Source organism: Drosophila nasuta, chromosome 3 (genome assembly GCF_023558535.2).
Source record: "Drosophila nasuta strain 15112-1781.00 chromosome 3, ASM2355853v1, whole genome shotgun sequence".
Taxonomy (NCBI): Eukaryota; Metazoa; Arthropoda; class Insecta; order Diptera; family Drosophilidae; genus Drosophila; species Drosophila nasuta.
Genome location: NC_083457.1, coordinates 19,812,693 through 19,831,867, shown reverse-complemented (window position 1 = coordinate 19,831,867; position 19,175 = coordinate 19,812,693). Strand labels below are relative to the sequence as shown.

General features: G+C 40.2%; 6 protein-coding genes across 6 annotated transcripts in view; 3 read left to right on the top strand and 3 right to left on the bottom strand.

The window, feature by feature from the left end:
* Nucleotides 1–3,332, top strand: part of LOC132793957 (uncharacterized) — a 55,581-nt gene extending 52,249 nt beyond the window's left edge. Inside the window, exons 9-14 of the mRNA XM_060804138.1 lie at nt 893–1,080; nt 1,619–1,728; nt 1,785–2,134; nt 2,194–2,563; nt 2,624–2,795; nt 2,858–3,332. Coding sequence (XP_060660121.1) covers nt 893–1,080; nt 1,619–1,728; nt 1,785–2,134; nt 2,194–2,563; nt 2,624–2,795; nt 2,858–3,273 — 1,606 coding nt within the window. The 3' untranslated portion in view covers nt 3,274–3,332. The remainder of the gene's footprint in view (nt 1–892; nt 1,081–1,618; nt 1,729–1,784; nt 2,135–2,193; nt 2,564–2,623; nt 2,796–2,857) is intronic.
* LOC132788382 (maltase A1) lies at nt 3,274–5,222 on the bottom strand. Its single transcript, XM_060795804.1, is given in 5 exon segments — nt 3,274–3,554; nt 3,618–3,813; nt 3,876–4,569; nt 4,571–4,708; nt 4,710–5,222. Coding segments are annotated over 5 exon segments (1,734 nt in total). The 5' UTR covers nt 5,205–5,222; the 3' UTR covers nt 3,274–3,343.
* Nucleotides 5,223–7,683: 2,461 nt separating this feature from the next.
* On the bottom strand, nt 7,684–8,376 carry LOC132788402 (larval cuticle protein 1-like). Its single transcript, XM_060795823.1, has 2 exons — nt 8,268–8,376; nt 7,684–8,196 (listed from the first exon to the last, which is right to left on the bottom strand). Exons 1-2 carry the CDS (start codon nt 8,277–8,279, stop codon nt 7,801–7,803), a joined length of 408 nt encoding a protein of 135 aa, XP_060651806.1. The 5' UTR covers nt 8,280–8,376; the 3' UTR covers nt 7,684–7,800.
* Nucleotides 8,377–11,150: 2,774 nt separating this feature from the next.
* Nucleotides 11,151–13,424, top strand: LOC132788385 (maltase A2). The gene is made up of 3 exons (XM_060795807.1): nt 11,151–12,701; nt 12,880–13,008; nt 13,066–13,424. The coding sequence occupies exons 1-3, from the start codon at nt 11,188–11,190 to the stop codon at nt 13,136–13,138; spliced, it is 1,716 nt and encodes a 571-aa protein (XP_060651790.1). The 5' UTR covers nt 11,151–11,187; the 3' UTR covers nt 13,139–13,424.
* Nucleotides 13,425–13,738: 314 nt separating this feature from the next.
* LOC132788383 (maltase A3) lies at nt 13,739–15,746 on the bottom strand. Its single transcript, XM_060795805.1, has 4 exons — nt 15,556–15,746; nt 14,123–15,488; nt 13,917–14,060; nt 13,739–13,852 (listed from the first exon to the last, which is right to left on the bottom strand). Exons 1-4 carry the CDS (start codon nt 15,707–15,709, stop codon nt 13,786–13,788), a joined length of 1,731 nt encoding a protein of 576 aa, XP_060651788.1. The 5' UTR covers nt 15,710–15,746; the 3' UTR covers nt 13,739–13,785.
* A 1,193-nt stretch (nt 15,747–16,939) lies between these two features.
* LOC132788384 (maltase A3) lies at nt 16,940–18,917 on the top strand. The gene is made up of 4 exons (XM_060795806.1): nt 16,940–17,820; nt 17,879–18,059; nt 18,123–18,574; nt 18,633–18,917. The coding sequence occupies exons 1-4, from the start codon at nt 16,955–16,957 to the stop codon at nt 18,850–18,852; spliced, it is 1,719 nt and encodes a 572-aa protein (XP_060651789.1). The 5' UTR covers nt 16,940–16,954; the 3' UTR covers nt 18,853–18,917.
* Nucleotides 18,918–19,175: the final 258 nt, after the last annotated feature.

The window sequence follows — 19,175 nt, the reverse complement described above, 5'->3', positions numbered from 1 at the left end:
CCAAATAAGGAATAATAAACAAATAAATGTAGTTACTATTATATGTACCATCAATTTCTAACTTTAAAATCTCGCTTGCTATTCGATTTTTTCGATTTACTGGGGTGGAAGTGGGCATGTCTCAAATTTACGAGCAACAACTCTATCAATTATAATTATATATATATAACTCTATCTCTTGTAGTCTCTGAGATGTACAGGTATTCACACGAACAGACAGACAGACGACAATCATGTCTACATTGTCTACGCTAATGACGCTAATCCAGATTATACATATGTATGTACATATATAGTTAATGGTCGAAGATGCCTCCCTCTGCCTGTTACATACATTGTTTTGTAGTTACAAACTTATAATACTCTTCTGTAGCAGGTATAATCAATGTATTTTCATTTTAAATTGCACTATGTTTTAAAAGTAAAATCGCCTGCGTTTAAGATCAATTATTGTGAAATAAAATCAAAAATATTGTTTTATTATTTGTGTTTACAGACATCAAAGTGCACCATCGAAATCTTTGTACTTTGTTCTGCTTGTTTTATCAGTAGAATCATAGTTCAAGTGCAATCCTCTGTCTGGGGGGATACTAAAACAAATTAGAACTCGTTTTCAGTGTATTTGCAGACCACCATAAGATATATTTTATTTATCATTATAACTATTCATGCAGATGAAACAAAAATCTCGTCTAAGTTTGGCGATATACGTTCTCTTGTTTTTCTGCCGAGTCATTGTGATTTGTTGAAACCCTCGAGTTTTTTAAAGTAACTCTAATCTGTAAATGTGTAGACGATGATGCCGTATTTAAGTTCTGCGCCGTCTGGAAGCTAGTCGCATTGTCAGTCGGAACCTCGTTCGGTGCGGACGGAACGAGTTTTATTTTTAATTTCGGAGTGTATCGCAGCGTGTGGTTGAAATGTGGTTTATTTTGTATGCCATACTGGCATTGCCAGTGTTATTGTTTTTATATTTCGAACTGAGAGTGGCTAATAAAAAACGTGTGCTAAATAAAATAAGAGGCCCGCCAACATTGCCTGTAATTGGGAATGCACATCAAGTGGGCAAAAATCCAACCGGTAATTGCATCAAAATAAAAACAAACAAATTGAAAACTATCAAAAAAGAACAAATAAATAATGTGAATCGTTTTGCATTTTCTCGAATTGTATTAGAGCTGATGAGGATTGTGGAATTACATCAGTTTAAATGCAATTCGGATTAAAGCATTAATTGATTGGCATCAAATACAATACCCGAAAGTATAACACTAAATTAAAATACAGAAAAAATACCACCCGCAATTAAAGCTGATAGCGCTATAAGTACTCTGATAACTAGGTTAAGATTAATTTTTGTTCGCAACTGATTAGAGTAGTGAAAACACGCAAGCAAAATAAAATTGTAGACTTGCCTCTCAGAAATTGTGATAGTGGCGAAATAACATATAATCAGAAATGATTGCATATACAATTTGTACAGACTCGAAGATAATAAAATTACTACTGCGATATCACATAATGCACTTCAAAATAATATACTTGGTTTTCTTGAAAATGCAGATAAGAGTGAATAAGTTGAAAAAATAATAATATTTTGGTTTATTAATCATCACAGAAATTCTGAATACTTTCTTCGATTGGTGGTATACTTACGATAAAGATAACTTCCGCTTTTGGGTTGGATATTATGCCAATGTTTTTATTTGCAACCCCAAACATTTGGAGGTAAGTCTTAAAGAAATATTGATCTGTGCAATTTAAACATGTTGTTTATCTTTCAGTATATATTGAGCAGCAACACATTGATTACTAAATCGGATATTTATGACATGCTGCATCCATGGCTTGGAACTGGATTACTAACTGGAACTGGCAGCAAATGGCACAAGCATCGCAAAATGATAACGCCCTCATTTCATTTCAACATTCTTCAAGACTTCCACACAGTCATGAATGAGAACTCGACCAAATTTATTAAACAACTGAAGAAGGTTTCAGCCGGCGATAGTATTTTCGATTTTCAAAATGAAACACACTATTTGACACTGGATGTGATCTGTGAGACCGCCATGGGAGTGCCCATCAATGCTATGGGACAACACGACTCAAGTGTAGTGAAGGCATTTAAGGAGTGAGTAACGTATTAAATTTCAACGTCTAAAGTTTGAAATTAACCAACTTATTATTTAGTATGTGCTACAACCTTAATATGAGAGCCTTTAACCCTCTGAAGCGATCGGAGACGCTCTATCGTTTCGCCCCTGACTACGAGGAAAATTCCAAGACTCTTAAGATTCTGCAGAATTTTACCAACGAAATCATTGAGAAGCGCATTGAGGCCCATCGCACAGGCACCGCCAAGAAAATCGAGGGCGATGAGTTTTCACGCAAGAAAATGGTCTTCATGGACGTGTTGCTTTCATCCACGATTGATGGTCGCCCCTTGACACAGCAGGAGATCTACGAGGAGGTTTCCACCTTTATGTTTGAGGGTCACGATACTACCACATCGGGTGTAGCCTTTGCTGGCTACTTGCTCTCTCGGTTCCCCGAAGAACAAGTAAGTCGAATAATTACTTGCACTGCCTAAAAGTATGCTATAGTTTTTTTGTATTCAAAGCGCAAATTGTATGAGGAGCAGCAAGCAGTGATGGGCAATGAAATGCACCGCGACGCGACTTTCCAGGAAATCGCCGATATGAAGTACTTGGACTTGTTTATCAAGGAAGCTCAACGCGTTTACCCCAGTGTACCATTTATTGGACGATACACAGAAAAGGACTATGATATACGTAAGTAGTCAGTGATATATAATATGAGTAAGAATATTTAGAAATTTATATTCAATTTTCAGATGGCACCATTGTACCCAAAGGCACAACCCTTAATTTGGCACTTATTAATTTGGGGTACGATGACCGCACTTTCAAGGATCCGCTTCGCTTCAAGCCCGAACGCTTTGAAACTGAAAAGCCCGGTCCCTTCGAGTATTTACCCTTCAGTGCAGGACCACGTAACTGCATTGGACAGAAGTTTGCCCTGCTCGAAATTAAGACTGTAATCTCGAAGTTAGTGCGTAGCTTTGAGGTGCTACCCGCCATGGATGAACTGATCTCGAAGGATGGTTACTTAAATACCTATATCGGACTGCCGACGGCAGAGAAATTGCGAAAAGAAAAACAAGGTCACAAATACGATCCCATTTTGTCAGCTGTGCTAACACTAAAGTCAGAGAATGGCCTGTATCTGCGTTTACGCGAAAGAAAATGATTTCTTCTTATTTTGTATTTATTATATTTACAATACACAGCTTTTTATTGTTGAAATGTATGCTATTCATTTAATTAATGCCTACCAAAACTGTACCCACATTAGAGTTGGCATTAAATTCGGCAGTCTGCACAATGTCGCCATTGATGTACTGCGATTGCAATGAGCTGGTGATGATCTCAGCCTGTGCGCCAAGACTGAAGTATTGGGTGAGATCAATGGTCTGATTGGAATCACCCAGATTAAGAACAATCACATAAAGATCGCTGCCTTCCTTTTGACTGTAGAGAGAAAAGAACCGATTAGTATTCGGAGTAAGTTAAGCTTTGAATTTGATTAACTACCGTGAGTAGATGATAATATCATCGCCCACCGCTTGGATCTTCAGTTCGCCAGTGCGGAACGAGGGTTCCTGTCGCACACGCACCAGAGTCTTGAAGATCTGCAGATGGGACTGTGGAGCACGCAACTGCTGAAGGGCGTTGTTTGTCTTATAGTCGTCCGCCACTGGCAACCAGGTTTGGTCACCGCTAGTGAAACCTAAACAAGAGTAAACGTAAGTGTTTAGTATTCCATGGGAAGTGATTAGCAAATTTACTTACCAGCCATTGAGGATGCATCCCATTGATAAGGCGTACGTTCTGGATCACGTGAGCGTGAATAGTATTGGTCCGGATCGGAGTTACATGCCTGTGGATCGACAGTATCCTCCCAGCTAATGAACACATCGGTCATGCCCAGTTCCTCACCGTTGTAGGTGACTGCATGGCCTGGCAATGTCTGCAGCAAAATGTTGATCAAGTCGATGCGCTGCACACCAAATCGCGAAGCCACTCGTTTGTTGTCGTGGTTGCCCAGCACCCAGTTGGCATAGACACCAGCTGGCATGGCATTCATCCATTTCTCAATGTGCTCCACATAGTCGGATGCCGTCGATGCGTTGTTAATATTCGAAAGGAAGTCAAAGTTGAAGGGAATCTGCGAGCCATTGCGAGTGCCGTCTCCATAAAACTTCATGATATTGTCGAAGCTAGTGTAGGCCTCAGTCATAAGTAGACGCGGATCTCCGCCATTTTCTGTGTGATATTCGTCGACCAACTCGCGCCATTGATAGATCATGTCAAAGGTTTCAGGCTGATCTTGTGTGTAAATGTGCTGCGTGTAGCAATGATCATCGGGATCGGGGCAACTGGCGTCATTCGAGAGCGGCTCATCGGGATACTCATTGTTTTGATCCAGATCGACCTCAAAGAGATAAGGAACCGCATCGATGCGGAAGCCAGAGACTCCCTTTTTCCAGCCAGAATGTGATGACGTTCTTCATCTCAGCAACGACGGCAGGATTGCGATAGTTGAGATCGGGTTGGGCCGTGGCAAACTGATGCAAGTAATACTGTTGTCGGACCTCATTCCATTCCCAGGCACTGTAACGGAACTTCCGAGTTCCAATTGCTTGGCGGTTCACGTTCACCGGTTGTCTCATTGATCTTGCCATCATGCCAGATATAGAAGTCCTTGTAGTCGGGATCGCTGTCCACGGACTTGATGAACCATTCATTCTGATCACTCGAGTGATTGGGCACAAAGTCGAGAATAATCCTAATGCCGACCTCCTTAGCACGGGTAATTAAACGATCAAAATCGTCCATGGTTCCATACTCGGGGTGTATCTGATAGAAGTTGGCAATGTCATAGCCAAAGTCGACCATGGGTGACTTGAATATGGGCGATAACCAAGTAGCCGTGAAGCCAATGTCCTTAAGGTACTGCAGCTTCTCGGTGACGCCATTGAGGTCTCCAATGCCATCGCCGTCGGAATCGCGGAACGAACGAGGATATATCTGATAATAGTTGCCACTCTCCCACCACTCGGTGGCACCTGCGATGCCCAGCACCACTGAGACGATAGCAATGACTGCCGCCGATCGCATGTTGAATGTATTTGCTTCAACTCATTTGTGACACTGGCTTTTTATTGGAGGTTGATAAGTCCATATCATGACCGTACCCACTTTGGATTGCCCATTTGAATTGCTAGACAAATAGCTTATATAGTACATTTGTATTCTCTTCGGAAACTAATACCTCCATCGCTCAATAGTCATTGTTCATCCCGCCACTCAACTCTGGGAAATCAGATAATGTTCCCATTCTCCACCACTATTTGTTACCCAACAGCAATTTTTTTGATTGTGGAAAATTTGTACTTCTGGTTATTTATTTATTGTTGTCTTTGTACATTTGAAGTGTGCAGCAGTATTACTCAGCTGGCACTAATCATCTGATAGGAAGCCCAAAATACTAGTCAGCATACTTGTTCTCTAAACCCCTTATACATCTATCTCTAAGAGGCTCATTATGAGATAAGGCTGAATGAAAGTAAACAGTTTTCGTTATAAACAACTCGTTAATACAAACAAATACTTCACCTAAAGTTTTCCTTTTTGGGTAACCTTGTAAATGTCATTCAATACGATGATAAATCAATTACAATGTATAAAATACTTTAACCATTGTAAGTAATATAAGGAGTTAAATGTTGTTTATTTGATACAAATGATACACAAAAGAAATTCTTATCAAACAATTATGTAAATGATTAAGTATGATTTAACCAAAATTTAAATTGTATTATATTATTATTAATAGAAAAGATAATATTATGGAATAGAAATTTTTGATTTATATTTTTCATATTTAAGTGACGAAAAGTCTGCCAGTATACAAATACCATTAAAGTACAAATAATTCTGGCTAGTTGGATAGTTTTCGTGATATTTTAAGTTTATTTCATAAATATAACACAAATTAAGGTCAACAAAAACTGTAACAATAATATCTTAAAATAATCAAGCAGCTCATTTTCAATCTCTAAAACTATTTTTCCTGTAATCCTTTTTTTAAGCTTGCTTCTTTTCCATTCCAAGGTAGTATTTTAATTTTATATAAGAACATAGTTTATTTCTATATCTTGATGAATATCTTAGACAAAATTATTGCTTTTTTAACAAAATATATGTCATCAACAGTCGATTCCGCGAGTTAAAGAAAATCAACATCTCAACTTGATATAAGTAGATTGTTGGCTTTAAAACAACGTGCTTGACCCATATCTAAATATATATGAATATAACGGCTTTGTAATAATGCTAGACAAGATCGTAGATAGTTATCAATCAAATCAGCTTTGCAGGAACAAACAAGGTAACTATCGAAAGATGATTTGACAGAAGATTAGTTATCATAAATTGAAAAGTCGCATAAAACATATTTCAGTGAAACGTTTATCTATGAAGCTAAATTCATTCAGTTAAATAGGAACATAAATCAAAGGTTTTGATTGACTAAATTAGATCTGAAATTTATTTCTAGTTTTGTCAAATGAATAACCTAATTCAATTATTATTATCTGCTTTGGATTTGAAGTGCTTCAAAGCGATTAACATTATTCATTGTATTAAATCAATCATTGTCAATGTCAAACTCTTTTGATAAGACCATAAACATGAACTACTTATCAATCAGATTACACATATTTAATAATAATAAGTTAAAGATGTGTCTGTATATATTTTAATCTATATGTGCTGTTATTGCTGGTTATTGCGAATTTGGTTTTAGTAGCACAGTAAATAATTGATAAAGTATTTAGAAAATGTATAAGTTTCAAATTTAGTGCGAATAAAACGGTATTTATACCCACTAACCATAGCGTAGACGGGTATTGCAACTTTGTGCCTCAAGGAAATATATTTAACAGGCAGAAGAAAGCATCTGCGACCCTATATATAATATATTCCTCATAATCGGCAACAGCCGAGACGATATAGCCGTGTCCGTCTGTCTACTTGTTCGTTTGTTCGTATAAAACACTAGACCTTAGAGACTATAAGAGATAGAGTTATAATTTTTGTTGACAAATTTGGTGTATTTGCACGCAAATCAAGTTTACCACGCCCATTTTCGCTCTTGCAAATTTAAATACCAAGCGTAATTTTTATGCTGGAGTCGCAATTTTTGCTACACGCAATACTGACTACAGTATTTATTTAAAATGATTTAAAATGAGTTGCGATCAGGTAGAAATTATAGAAAATATTTTAAAAAAAAAATAAGGTGGGTTGATTTGGTTGATAATCTGGTGATATATGGTATATTTTAAATCGAAATGTTTTAATATTTTTTCGTATATTTTAGGTATGCTTTGAATATATGTAGTTCTTATTGAAAGTGGGTAGCGGGTATCTCACAGTCGTTCACATTCGACTGTAGTTCTCTAACTTGCTTACTATTTGTAACTTTCTCAATTATTGATCTCATATTAATTGTAAAGATTGCTATTCGATTAAAAAGATAAGACCATAATTTGTTTCGTTGCAAATACGTATTTATTATGCTTGTCAAAAAAAAAGATTTAAGATTTTTTTTTGAATTGAAGAGCTTAAAGACTATCACGACGTTTCAGAGACTAATCAATAGGACGATCCAGGTTCTTAGCTAAGCGTTATCTCAGCCAGCGAAAACTTCTTAGTGGTGGACATGGTGAGCAACCTCTTCGTGGGAGTGCGCAGCATTCCAGGCCAGAGTGCGGGCAACATGTTCAGGGACAGCGGGGATGGCATCACCAGTTGGCTGGTAACCATTCTCGTCGGCGACGAACTTGATTTCAATGTGCTGGCCCTCGGGAGAGATCCAGCCGTAGCTGCCCTGAATGTTGCCGTGCTCATCACCGCTGTCCTGGCGGGTGATGTGGTTGCTGGTCTCTAGGGATGCATCAAAGCCATCGGCGCGCACATCATCCTTGCGGGAAAGAACCTCAGCGTGCACATCATCCGGGTGACCAACAACGTGGTGCTCAACATGTTGGGGTTGGGGCTGGTGGACGGCAGCAAGGGCAAGGCCGAAGAGAGCGCAGATCATCACCTAGAAGAATTTGCAAAATTACAAATTTTGTTATTATCAATCCTTGAATGCATAGATTGTTCCACACTTACAGCTTTGAACATTTTGATTGGGATTTGAGTGTGCAGCTTGTAGAACGATGAGAACGAACGTTGACTGATACTCCACTCTGATCAGACAGAGTCTTTTATACAAAACTGCAGCCATATCAAATGTGGATCCATATTAATTGTGTCGCCCAGTTTATGGGGCTTGATCTCATCGCGCAGTTATTGCCTTGAATTATGGTTGTCTCTGGCGAGCCCACTTCTAAAATGCTTCGCTTAGAAACAGAGACAGTTCGATAACAAGATACGAGCCCAGCTTAATCATTGAATTAATGCGCATACTAAAGTGCATCAAACGGGTCCCAAACTTGTTCGCATCTCAAAACAACAGCTTGTCATCATTGCCAAAAACACAGGCCCCCTTCTGGCCGACCAATCAAGTTGACTGACGATCGTCACTTGACAACGGCAAAATGCATGCATGTGAGTATCTAACATTTTCTGGAGTCTTTTTAAAGTTATAGCTCATTTGTTTCTATAATTATACTTTTGGTGTGTATTAATTTGGTTATTCCCTGTGCTTGGCAATAATAACGGAACAATCGAATGGAGACAAATACAAAAATTTGCAAAAAAAATTGGAAACCGTTAACTTACTTAATGACTTTATTTACATACAAATAGTACAGATGGGGGAAAAAATAAATAATAAAGAAGCGAAAAATGAACAAATGAAAGTATGCGCTGTAAAATTTCTGTACACTTCGAGCATACTATTCGTTTTTATTATAAGTATAAGCTTATCAAAGCAATTGAAATTATAGAAAACAAGTAAGAAATCTTCAGTCGAGTGTGTTGGACTTGAAGATACCCGCAACCCATTATGAATAAAAGCAAAACAGTGCGGTATAATTTTAAATATACCAAATTGATATACCGATTGCTATCTTTGATATATTAATATTGTACTACATTCGAAATATACCATAGATTGCAAAATATACCAGATTGTCAGCCAAACTAGTAGTACACAAAAGTCGTTTTTGTCCATGCAAAATTATATCTTCAATAAGTTAAATCACTATTATCTGAATGCAACCAAATTTTAAGGAATAATAAAACTTATAGTTATTATTGTATGCATCAGAAAACGCGACACAAACTTTAAAATTTCGTCAAAATTTAAAACACACTTGATATGTGTGCAAATATAACAAGTGCTATCGTTATATAGCTCTATCTCTTATTATTTGTTGTTGTTGTTGTAGTAAGTCAATTTAATGCCAATAATGAATTCACATGCCATCAGTCTTCGCTTTTCGTTGCAAATGCTTAAAGATGTCCTATACATTCATTTAATTTATTCCCTTTATTTGCAATTCTTTAATACATATTATTTATAGTCTTTATTCATTTCTATATTCCTCGAAGTAAGCTCTTAAAATGCAATTAAAATAAAGTAAGTCGAGCCACAACACCTAGGGAATATTCACGAGTTTTCGAGCATCGAATGTAATGAAAAAGTGATGCACTCGATTTCTACTTGCTTCTCGTGCATATTTAAATGTGGAAAAAGGAATGTGGTCATTCTCTTTGTTGGGCATGCACAAGTCCTTCATTAATTAACTAAATGTGAGTAAGCTTAAAGCTTTGTAATTTATTTAAGAGCACATCAAATTATTAATGGCCGTGGGCTGGCAAAAAATTTGTCAAAAAATAAAGTTGAGCATTTTATTTTTGCTGTTGAAAAATGTCAAGTGAGTGGTCGGTCACAGTTGACAGCTGTCAAGTCGCTAGTAGCGCACGTACATGAACTTTAGGCCTTTTGATTTTATTGCGTCAAGGATAAAGCCTCCGAGGTTCTTTATGTCCGTTTGGTGTCATGCAGTAAACTCGAGGGTGATTTAATATTACATTTGCTCAGAGATTTATTTAAAAACTTAGGATGAACATATTTAAAAATTTTTTTTTAAATTGATTTTAAGAAATATATTATATAACTCATTCAATATTGTCATTTATTTATATTAATTTTTTTTATTATTTAGTATTTATTAGAAGGTTTTAATTAAACATTTAATTTATTTAAATTAACATTAAGTCATAGATATTATCACTTGTATCTTTTAAACATTGATTATATGGCCTAATTATATTTTCGCCAAACTCATCGATCAACCTACGAAATTGTGAAAAAGCCAAAAAAAAACCGCTGGGTATGTGAATGCTGAGCGCGGGTCACATAAAACAATTTTATGGCAGCTTTTTGCGAATCCGAGTGGGATTCAACGTGTTGGCCAGTGTATCGGAAATGACATCAATGCTCACGCATATCTTGTCGTGATATAAATGACTCCAAAAGCATACCCTGTCATTATATGTGGTACAAATAAGTACAATAAAAATATATATTAAAGATATTTACTGAATATTTACTGTAGTAGTTATAAATTATTAATTTATTATGTATTAAATATTAAAATGTATATTAAATGTTACAAATAGAAAATAAATAATATAAGTATTGTTATTTTACCATCTTTAAAGAATTAAAATCTTAAAAGAATAGGTTAACAAGCATATTTGCCCTTACTTAAAAGCCCTACAATTGAATAATTATTATATATTTCCATTGGTAATTTCCTATCATTAAATTTCTTTTCACTCGAAAGTCGATAATATTCTGCTTTTATTGCTGAAAGGATAAGTGAGATAAATGTGACTGTTATTAAAATTCAATAGGCCATAGTTTGAAGGTCTATTGGGGGGATTTATGGCTATAGGGTATCAATAGAGTTCGCACTGAACTTGTGTGCAATCTGAAAAGTGTGCCATAAAAGTAGCCAGATTACCCGGCATTGGGTGGGTCTTATCGACTTCACAATTCCTATCGCGACATGCCAGAGGCAATTGTTATTAGCAAATTGATTTTGCGACACTCTCAAAACTCTCAAACGTAGCCGACATGTTGACGCGTTTACTTCTCGTTCTGGCCGCGCTGCTATTTGTGGCCACACCACATTTCACCGTCGCAGCTGCTGTGGACGATGTCGATTGGTGGGAGAATGCTGCCCTCTATCAAATCTATCCTCGCTCCTTCCAGGACAGCAATGGCGATGGCGTCGGCGACTTGCAGGGCATAACACAGCGATTGGCATATCTGAAGGAGATTGGCATCACGGCCACTTGGCTCTCGCCCATATTCAGTTCGCCCATGTCCGACTTTGGCTATGATATATCGAATTTCACCGAAGTCGATTCCATATTTGGCACATTGGATGACTTCAAGGCGCTTATGGTGCAGGCAAAGTCGCTGGGTCTCAAGATCATATTGGACTTTGTGCCCAATCATTCGAGCGACGAGTGTGAATGGTTCCAGAAGTCGGTGAATCGTCAGGATGGCTACGATGACTTTTATGTGTGGCACGATGGCAAAGTGAATGCTGAGACCGGGGAACGTGAGCCGCCTAGCAATTGGGTGAGCGTCTTCGGTGGCCCCCAGTGGACCTGGCATGAGACGCGACAGCAGTACTTCCTGCATCAGTTCCAGGTTAAGCAGCCAGATCTCAACTTTAGCAATCCGATGGTTCGTGAGCATATGCTGGATGTACTGGGCTTTTGGCTGGATCTCGGTGTTGATGGCTTTCGCATAGATGCAGTGCCTCATATCTACGAGCATCGCAATGCCGATGGCAGCTATCCGGATGAGCCAGTCAGTGGCTGGAGCAGCGATCCGGATTCCTACGAATATCACGATCATATCTATACCAAAGATCAGCCAGATACTGTGGAACTCATGTACGAATGGCGCGACTATCTGCTCAAATATGAGGCTGAACATGGCGGAGAGACACGTGTCCTACTGGCAGAGGCTTACAGTGCTGTAGAGACATTGAGTGCGTACTTCGGCAATGGCACTCGACTGGGCACACAGCTGCCTATGAATTTCCAGCTGATGTATCTCAGTGGCTACTCAACGGCTCGGGATGTGGTCAGCAACATTGACTACTGGATGAACACCATGTGGGCAAATCATCAGACGGCCAATTGGGTTGTGGGCAACCACGACACCGAGCGTGTCTCCACTCGCATGGGTGCCCATAAAGTGGATCTGCTCAATGTGATTGTGAATTCCTTGCCAGGTGCCTCAGTCACCTACTATGGCGAGGAGATTGGGATGGCCAATGTGGAAACCGAGTGCACCGAGATCTCCTGTGACAATCGTGATGGCGAACGAACTCCCATGCAGTGGGCTCCCACGAAGAATGGTGACTTCTCCACGGCTGAGAGCACTTGGTTGCCACTCAGCACCGACTTTGAGCGTTACAATGTGCGTACTGAGAGAGGCGTGGCTCGCTCCTCGTTGCAAGTGTTCAAGGGTCTGCAGCAGCTGAAGAGCAGCTCTGCCTTTCTGGCCTTCAAACAGCAAGGCGGCTTCTCCTACGAGGCAGTCACAGAGCAAGTGCTGCAGATTATACGGTAAGTAAAGAACTTGTTCCTTATGAAAATATTTCAATATTGATTCCCTAAATCTCATATCGATCGTCTCATTAACCTAGTTGAAATGAAATTGCATTAAGATGTTGTATAAGCAATGAAAAGTAGTGTGTCCATTATAGTCAAAACTTAACGTTATCCTTTCCTACACTCTCCCTAGAACAAATCTGCGCAATGAGGAGTATCGCATACTTGTCAACATGGGTAACAAGATAGAGAAGATTGCAGGACTCTCGAACAAGGTTTATGAATACATTTTGGTCACCGCATACTCTGTCCACAGACCTGGGTAAGTCAGGAATTTCTAACTCCAATTTGCCTATCAACTCACTTTTTTGCTTTCCAGAGAGACAATTGATCTGAGCGAAAACATAATACTTATGCCATATGAAGCCATTGTGTTGCGCTGGCTGGCGTGATTCATTTGGGTTTTTGGCCATCACTTAATCTGTGCATTTTATGATCCTCATAAAGATAAATCCTCATTTGGGACCCCAAGCCATGTGCTTTTCAATGCCATCAGCCACCGGCCACATGGGTCTGAGAACTACACGAAGAACTCAAAGTTCAATTGCAAGTACTCGAGAATGTTGTAAATACCAAGCACAAGAGGTCCCGAATTAAATGATATAATCACTTTTTGCTACACTTCCCACACTTAAGCGATCGATAAGGCATGATCATAAAACTATTACAACAGAATGACAGATTGTGTTTGCATTTGATAATTGGTTTTTCAGAAAGTCTTAAAATCTTATCGGCAATAATAATAAGTACGGTCGACTGCAGTAAATATTTACTGTGAATGACCAGTGGCTTTTGCTTCCTGCTATCCTAATCTGTGTTGGGGGGAAGAGGAATGCAGACGGAGAAATACTTGACCAGAAACTAAACAACAAACATTTCTGATGTGGCTATATTAAGTGGTTTATTTATGTTTTTCGGAATTTCCATAACTCATTCATTACACTCTGACAATGCAAATAAACCCTTTCAAAAATTAAAAAAGTCGTGAAACATTCGTTTAGCATATATGCATTTAATAACTTAAAATATTACAAGGAAATTAAACGGTGCTCAGGACAATAGCTTCCTTGGGCATCAACAATACTGAGTTGGCAAAAGTCAAATCACTGTAAGAAAAAGAAATATACTTTAGTAATCCCAAGAAAACATTCCTTCAAAATAAAAGCTTACTTCTTGCGACGCACGCTCTTGTCGTTGACCACAACGTAGCGCAGCTGAGAGCTGAGCTGAGTGAAGACAGAATCCAGATTAACGGCTTCCACATCATCGTTGATATTCAGCACAGTAATGTACGAGGCTTGTCCAGCCAAAGAACTGCAAAAAGAATTACATTTAATCTTAAACTCAGGAAATGATAACTGTAGCCACAAACTAACCGCTTTAAGGCGAGAACATTGGGACCCAAGGCGTTGACTTGGATGTCGCCCTGCTTGAGGGTGACCTCATCGCGCAGAGCACGCAATTGCTTGTAGATATTCAGATGGCTGAGGGCAATGCCGCGTTCGCGCTTCACATTTACCAGCTTGAAATCATCGGCAACTGGCAGCCAAGTGGTGCTGGCATTGGTGAAACCAGCCTGCGACTCATCACTCCACTGGAAGGGAGTGCGCACAGGATCACGTGTGAGACGCTCGAACTCCTGCTCATTGGACTGACAGGCCTGAGGATCGACGGTATCCTCCCAGCTGATGAAGACATCTGTCATGCCGATCTCCTCACCCTGGTAAGTCACACTGATGCCGGGAAGTGTCAGCAGCAACATGTTGATGGCATCAATGCGATCCGCGCCAAGGCGAGAGCCAATGCGACTCTGATCGTGGTTGCCTAGGACCCAGTTGGCGGCTTTGTCGGATGGCATATTGTCCAGCCAGTTGTGAATCAGCTCGGAGTAATGATAGGCATCGGAATTGATGTTGATGTTGGAGATGAGCTCAAAGTTGAATGGAATTTGAGAGCCGTTGTGTGTGCTATTGCCATAGTATTGCATGAGCACGTCCAGAGGAGCATAAGCTTCTGAGAGCAGTACGCGATCATCGCCGCCCAGCTCAGCATCGATGTCATCGATGACTTCGCGGAATTGATAGACCAAATCGATAGTTTCCGGTTGGTTTGTGGTGTAAATGTGATCCAAGTAGGAGTAATCTTCGGGATCGGTGACATACTCATTACGTGGCTCATCGGGCCAATTGCCAGTGCTGTCGGCAGCGACTTCGAACACATGGGGCACAGCATCGATACGGAAGCCGTAGACGCCCTTGCGCAGCCAGAAGCGGAGCACATCCTTCATGGCCTCAACGACCTGGGGATTGCGATAGTTCAAATCCGGTTGCTTGGCGTGGAACTGATGCAAATAGTAGGCCTGACGTCCCTCATGCCATGTCCACTGCGAGCCACGGAACACGCTGATCCAGTTGGTTGGTGGCTGACGAATGCCATTAACCACCTTGCCAGTGTGCCACACATAGAAGTCCTTGTACTCAGCCTCACCAGCTGCGGAGCGGATAAACCACTCGCACTCGTCACTCGAATGATTGGGCACAAAGTCCAAGATAATCTTGATATCCAGCTGCTTAGCGCGTGTCAGCAAATTGTCGAAATCTTCCATGGTGCCGAAGAGTGGATCAATCTCGTAGAAGTTGGCCACATCATAGCCAAAATCAGCCATGGGTGAGGTGAAAATGGGTGACAGCCAAGTGGCTGTGACGCCAATCTCCTTCAGGTATGCCAATTGTTGCGTAACACCTTTAAGGAAGCGAATTACCTCGAATAGAATACGAGTACAATATGAATTTACTTCTCTTTTACTTACCATTGAGATCACCGACGCCATCGCCATCGCTATCCTTGAAGGATCGCGGATAGATCTGATAGAATTGCGCCGTACGCCACCAGCCCAACTCGGCCAGTGTGGGGGACACAATGAGTGCCAACAGGCAGCAGACAGTCAAACTTTTCGCCAACATGTTGTCGCGACACCGATTGCGGACGGGGATTAGTTGGTGCCTCTATTTATGCCCTTCTGGCATGGTCGAGTGGCGGGAAATGAAGATAAGCTGAGGTCGTGATAAACCTGCAATATCGCCAACTATTGCCCGATTGATTAGATCTGGGTCTGCTCTTTATGTGAGTCTGAAATGTTTATGATCGTAGCGTGTAACACCCGAAGCACACAAATTTGCTGGGGCTCTTAATGGAAAGTATTTGTTGTAGAGTGCAGAGAGAGAAAAAGAGTTTACTAACAAGAACGAAAGTTTCTTTGGAAAGTACAATCTGAAATAACCTTTTATAGTGTATAATTTGCATTTAAAAAATAATTTTCAAATTTTCTTCCAACACTATTATTATTATTGCATAACAAAATTCTGCAATATGACACATGATATAATTGGGACAAAAACAGTGCGAAACAAAACATTTTATACTAAGTTAAAAATCTTAACCATCCTTACGTACATATGTATATAGTATATGGCCTATGTGGATGAATAAATAAATGGCTCTTTAAACTATGAATATATCTCAATATTATATATTTGAATGATTTATGAATTTTTTGTTCATTTAAAAGGTTTTTCTCTAAGTGGGAATTGTTAGTTGGACGGAGCTCACGATTGAAGATCATGCGACAGATTAGCGCAAATGAATTTCGTAGTTGCATAAAAGTTATGACCCAACCGATATCTTATCGTTGCAAGAGCTTGAATGGAATATTTATGGTCACACTTTTGCTGGGGGTGCTCCAAATATATATTAATTGTCAACCATATGAGAGCCCCAGCAATCAGAGTTACAATTCTAATGTGCAGTTAGATATGACAACAAGAACGTGACAGATAATGTAAAGAAAGTCTTTTAATTAGCTGAACAGATTAAATTAGTTCCTTGACTGAAGTGTAAATTTAAAACAAGTTCGAAAATCAAGTGCTTAGTAATATCATATTAGTTTTTAGCTGTATTTCTTCTAAAACTACTGCAGATAATTCTTCAAGTAATTAGCTATTAGTCTAATTAAAGTGGACTTTTTAGCAACCACACTTAATCTAATTGAATCAATTCAATTGTTCAATAAATTACGCGAATCACTTTTATTAGAAAAACAAAAGATAAGAGGTAATGCCAAGGCATTAATAATGTCGTTTCTGACATTATCGATAGCTGACTTGAGGCATATAAGAGGTCGATGGACCTCGAGTCCCCTTTAGTTTACCATGACCACTTGGTCTAGTATTGTCTTACTGCTTGGCTTTTGCCTTGTGGCCGCTGAAGCGGCTGCCCCCTGGTGGCAAACGGCGTCGTTCTATCAGATCTATCCGCGATCATTCAAGGACAGCGATGGCGATGGCATTGGCGATCTAAATGGCGTGACCGAGAAACTGGAATATCTTAAGGAAATTAGCGTCACAGCCACTTGGCTGTCCCCATTCCTGAAGTCTCCCATGGCTGACTTTGGATACGATATCTCAGACTTTAAAGCGGTCGATCCCCTCTTCGGTACCATGGAAGACTTTGAGAATATGGTGGCGCGTGCCAAGCAGTTGAATGTGAAAATCATTCTGGACTTTGTGCCCAACCATTCGAGTGACGAATGCGATTGGTTCGTACGCTCCGCAGCTGGCGAAGAAAAGTACAAGGATTACTATATTTGGCATCCCGGATTCGTTGAGAATGGCGTGCGCAGACCACCCACCAATTGGGTGAGCGTGTTCCGTGGATCCGCCTGGGAGTGGCACGAGGGTCGTCAAGAGTACTATTTGCATCAGTTCCACAAGAAGCAGCCCGATTTCAATTTCCGCAATCCTGTGGTGCGAGAGGAAATGAACGATGTGCTGAGGTTCTGGTTGGAGAAGGGCGTCGATGGCTTCCGCGTGGATGCCATCTATCATGCCTTCGAGATTGAAGCCGATGAGAATGGCAACTATCCCGATGAGCCACGCAACGACTGGACCGATGATCCCGATGAGTATGGCTATACCCACAAGATCTACACTGTCGATCAGCCCGAAACCCCGCATTTAGTATACGAATGGCGTGAGATACTCGAACAATTCCAGCGTGACCACGGAGGCGATGAGCGGTGAGTAATTCAATAGGATGATCATTAGATCAAAGTACTTATTTCTGTTGTGTTGTAGCATTTTGATGGTGGAGACATGGTCGCCCATTGAGATTGTGATGCACTACTATGGCAATGAGACGGCCGAAGGCGCACAGATACCCTTCAATTTCCAGCTGATAAGCAATCTGTATCACTATGAGTATTTGATCAACAATTGGCTATCGCTAATGCCAAGTGGCAAGAGTGCCAATTGGGTGGTAAGTGTTGGTCTTGGCTTTCACGTCAGCCACGTGACTAATTGCCGTTTATACTTATGTTAGATTGGTAATCACGATAAGAATCGTGTTGGCTCACGCTTCGGCGCCGATCGCGTTGATCTCTTCAACATTTTGCTGCTCACTCTGCCCGGCTGCAGTATCACCTATCAGGGCGAGGAGTTGGGCATGCTAGATGCGTACATCTCGTGGGAGGACACCGTCGATCCCCAGGCCTGCAATGGCTACGAGGAGAACTACATGTCCAATTCGCGTGATCCGGCCAGAAGTCCCATGCACTGGACTGATGGCAAGTTCAGTGGCTTCACCAGTGGCGATTCCACTTGGTTGCCAGTCGCCCAGGATTATGCGACACGCAATGTGCAAAAGGAACGCGGCGTTGCCCTCAGTCATCTGAATGTCTTCAAGCGTCTTCAGCAGCTGCGTCAGGAGCCAGCTGTCCAGCAAGGCGATGCCGAGGTCAAGGCCGTCAGTGGCTATGTCTTGGCAGTCAGGCGGTAGGTTACATATATCACTTTTTGATGATCATATAATCTATTTGATTTCTTTTCACAGCTATCTGAGTGGCGAATATGTTTACGTTTCACTCTTCAACATTTTCGGCTACATTGAGAATGTTAATCTTAATGACGTGTTCAGCGGTCTCCCCTCCACTTTCCAGTATGCTCTTGTCACCGGCAAGTCCATTAAACAGCTGGGTGATCAAGTCTCCGCCAGCAGTGTCACTCTGATGCCCTACGAGTCCGTTGTACTTCGCTCCACAACCACAGTTTAAGCGCAAATCATACTCAAAAATACATTTCAATAAAATTGTAAATAATAAAAAACACTTTTAATCTCGATGCAGCTAACGTCTACTTTGTTTTCCCCTATCAGCATCCGCAAAATGAATTTCGTTTAAGTCATGTAGATATGTATATGTTCGGTACCAAAAGCAAATACATATGTATGTATATACATATGTACATATGTACGAGTATATACATATTTTGTTTGGTTTCCCACAAAACATTTTGTTCGATTTGGACATACCCTGTTATCAGTAAATGAATGATACATACTTATCAATATTTAAAGCAATTTTATTGAATAAAATGG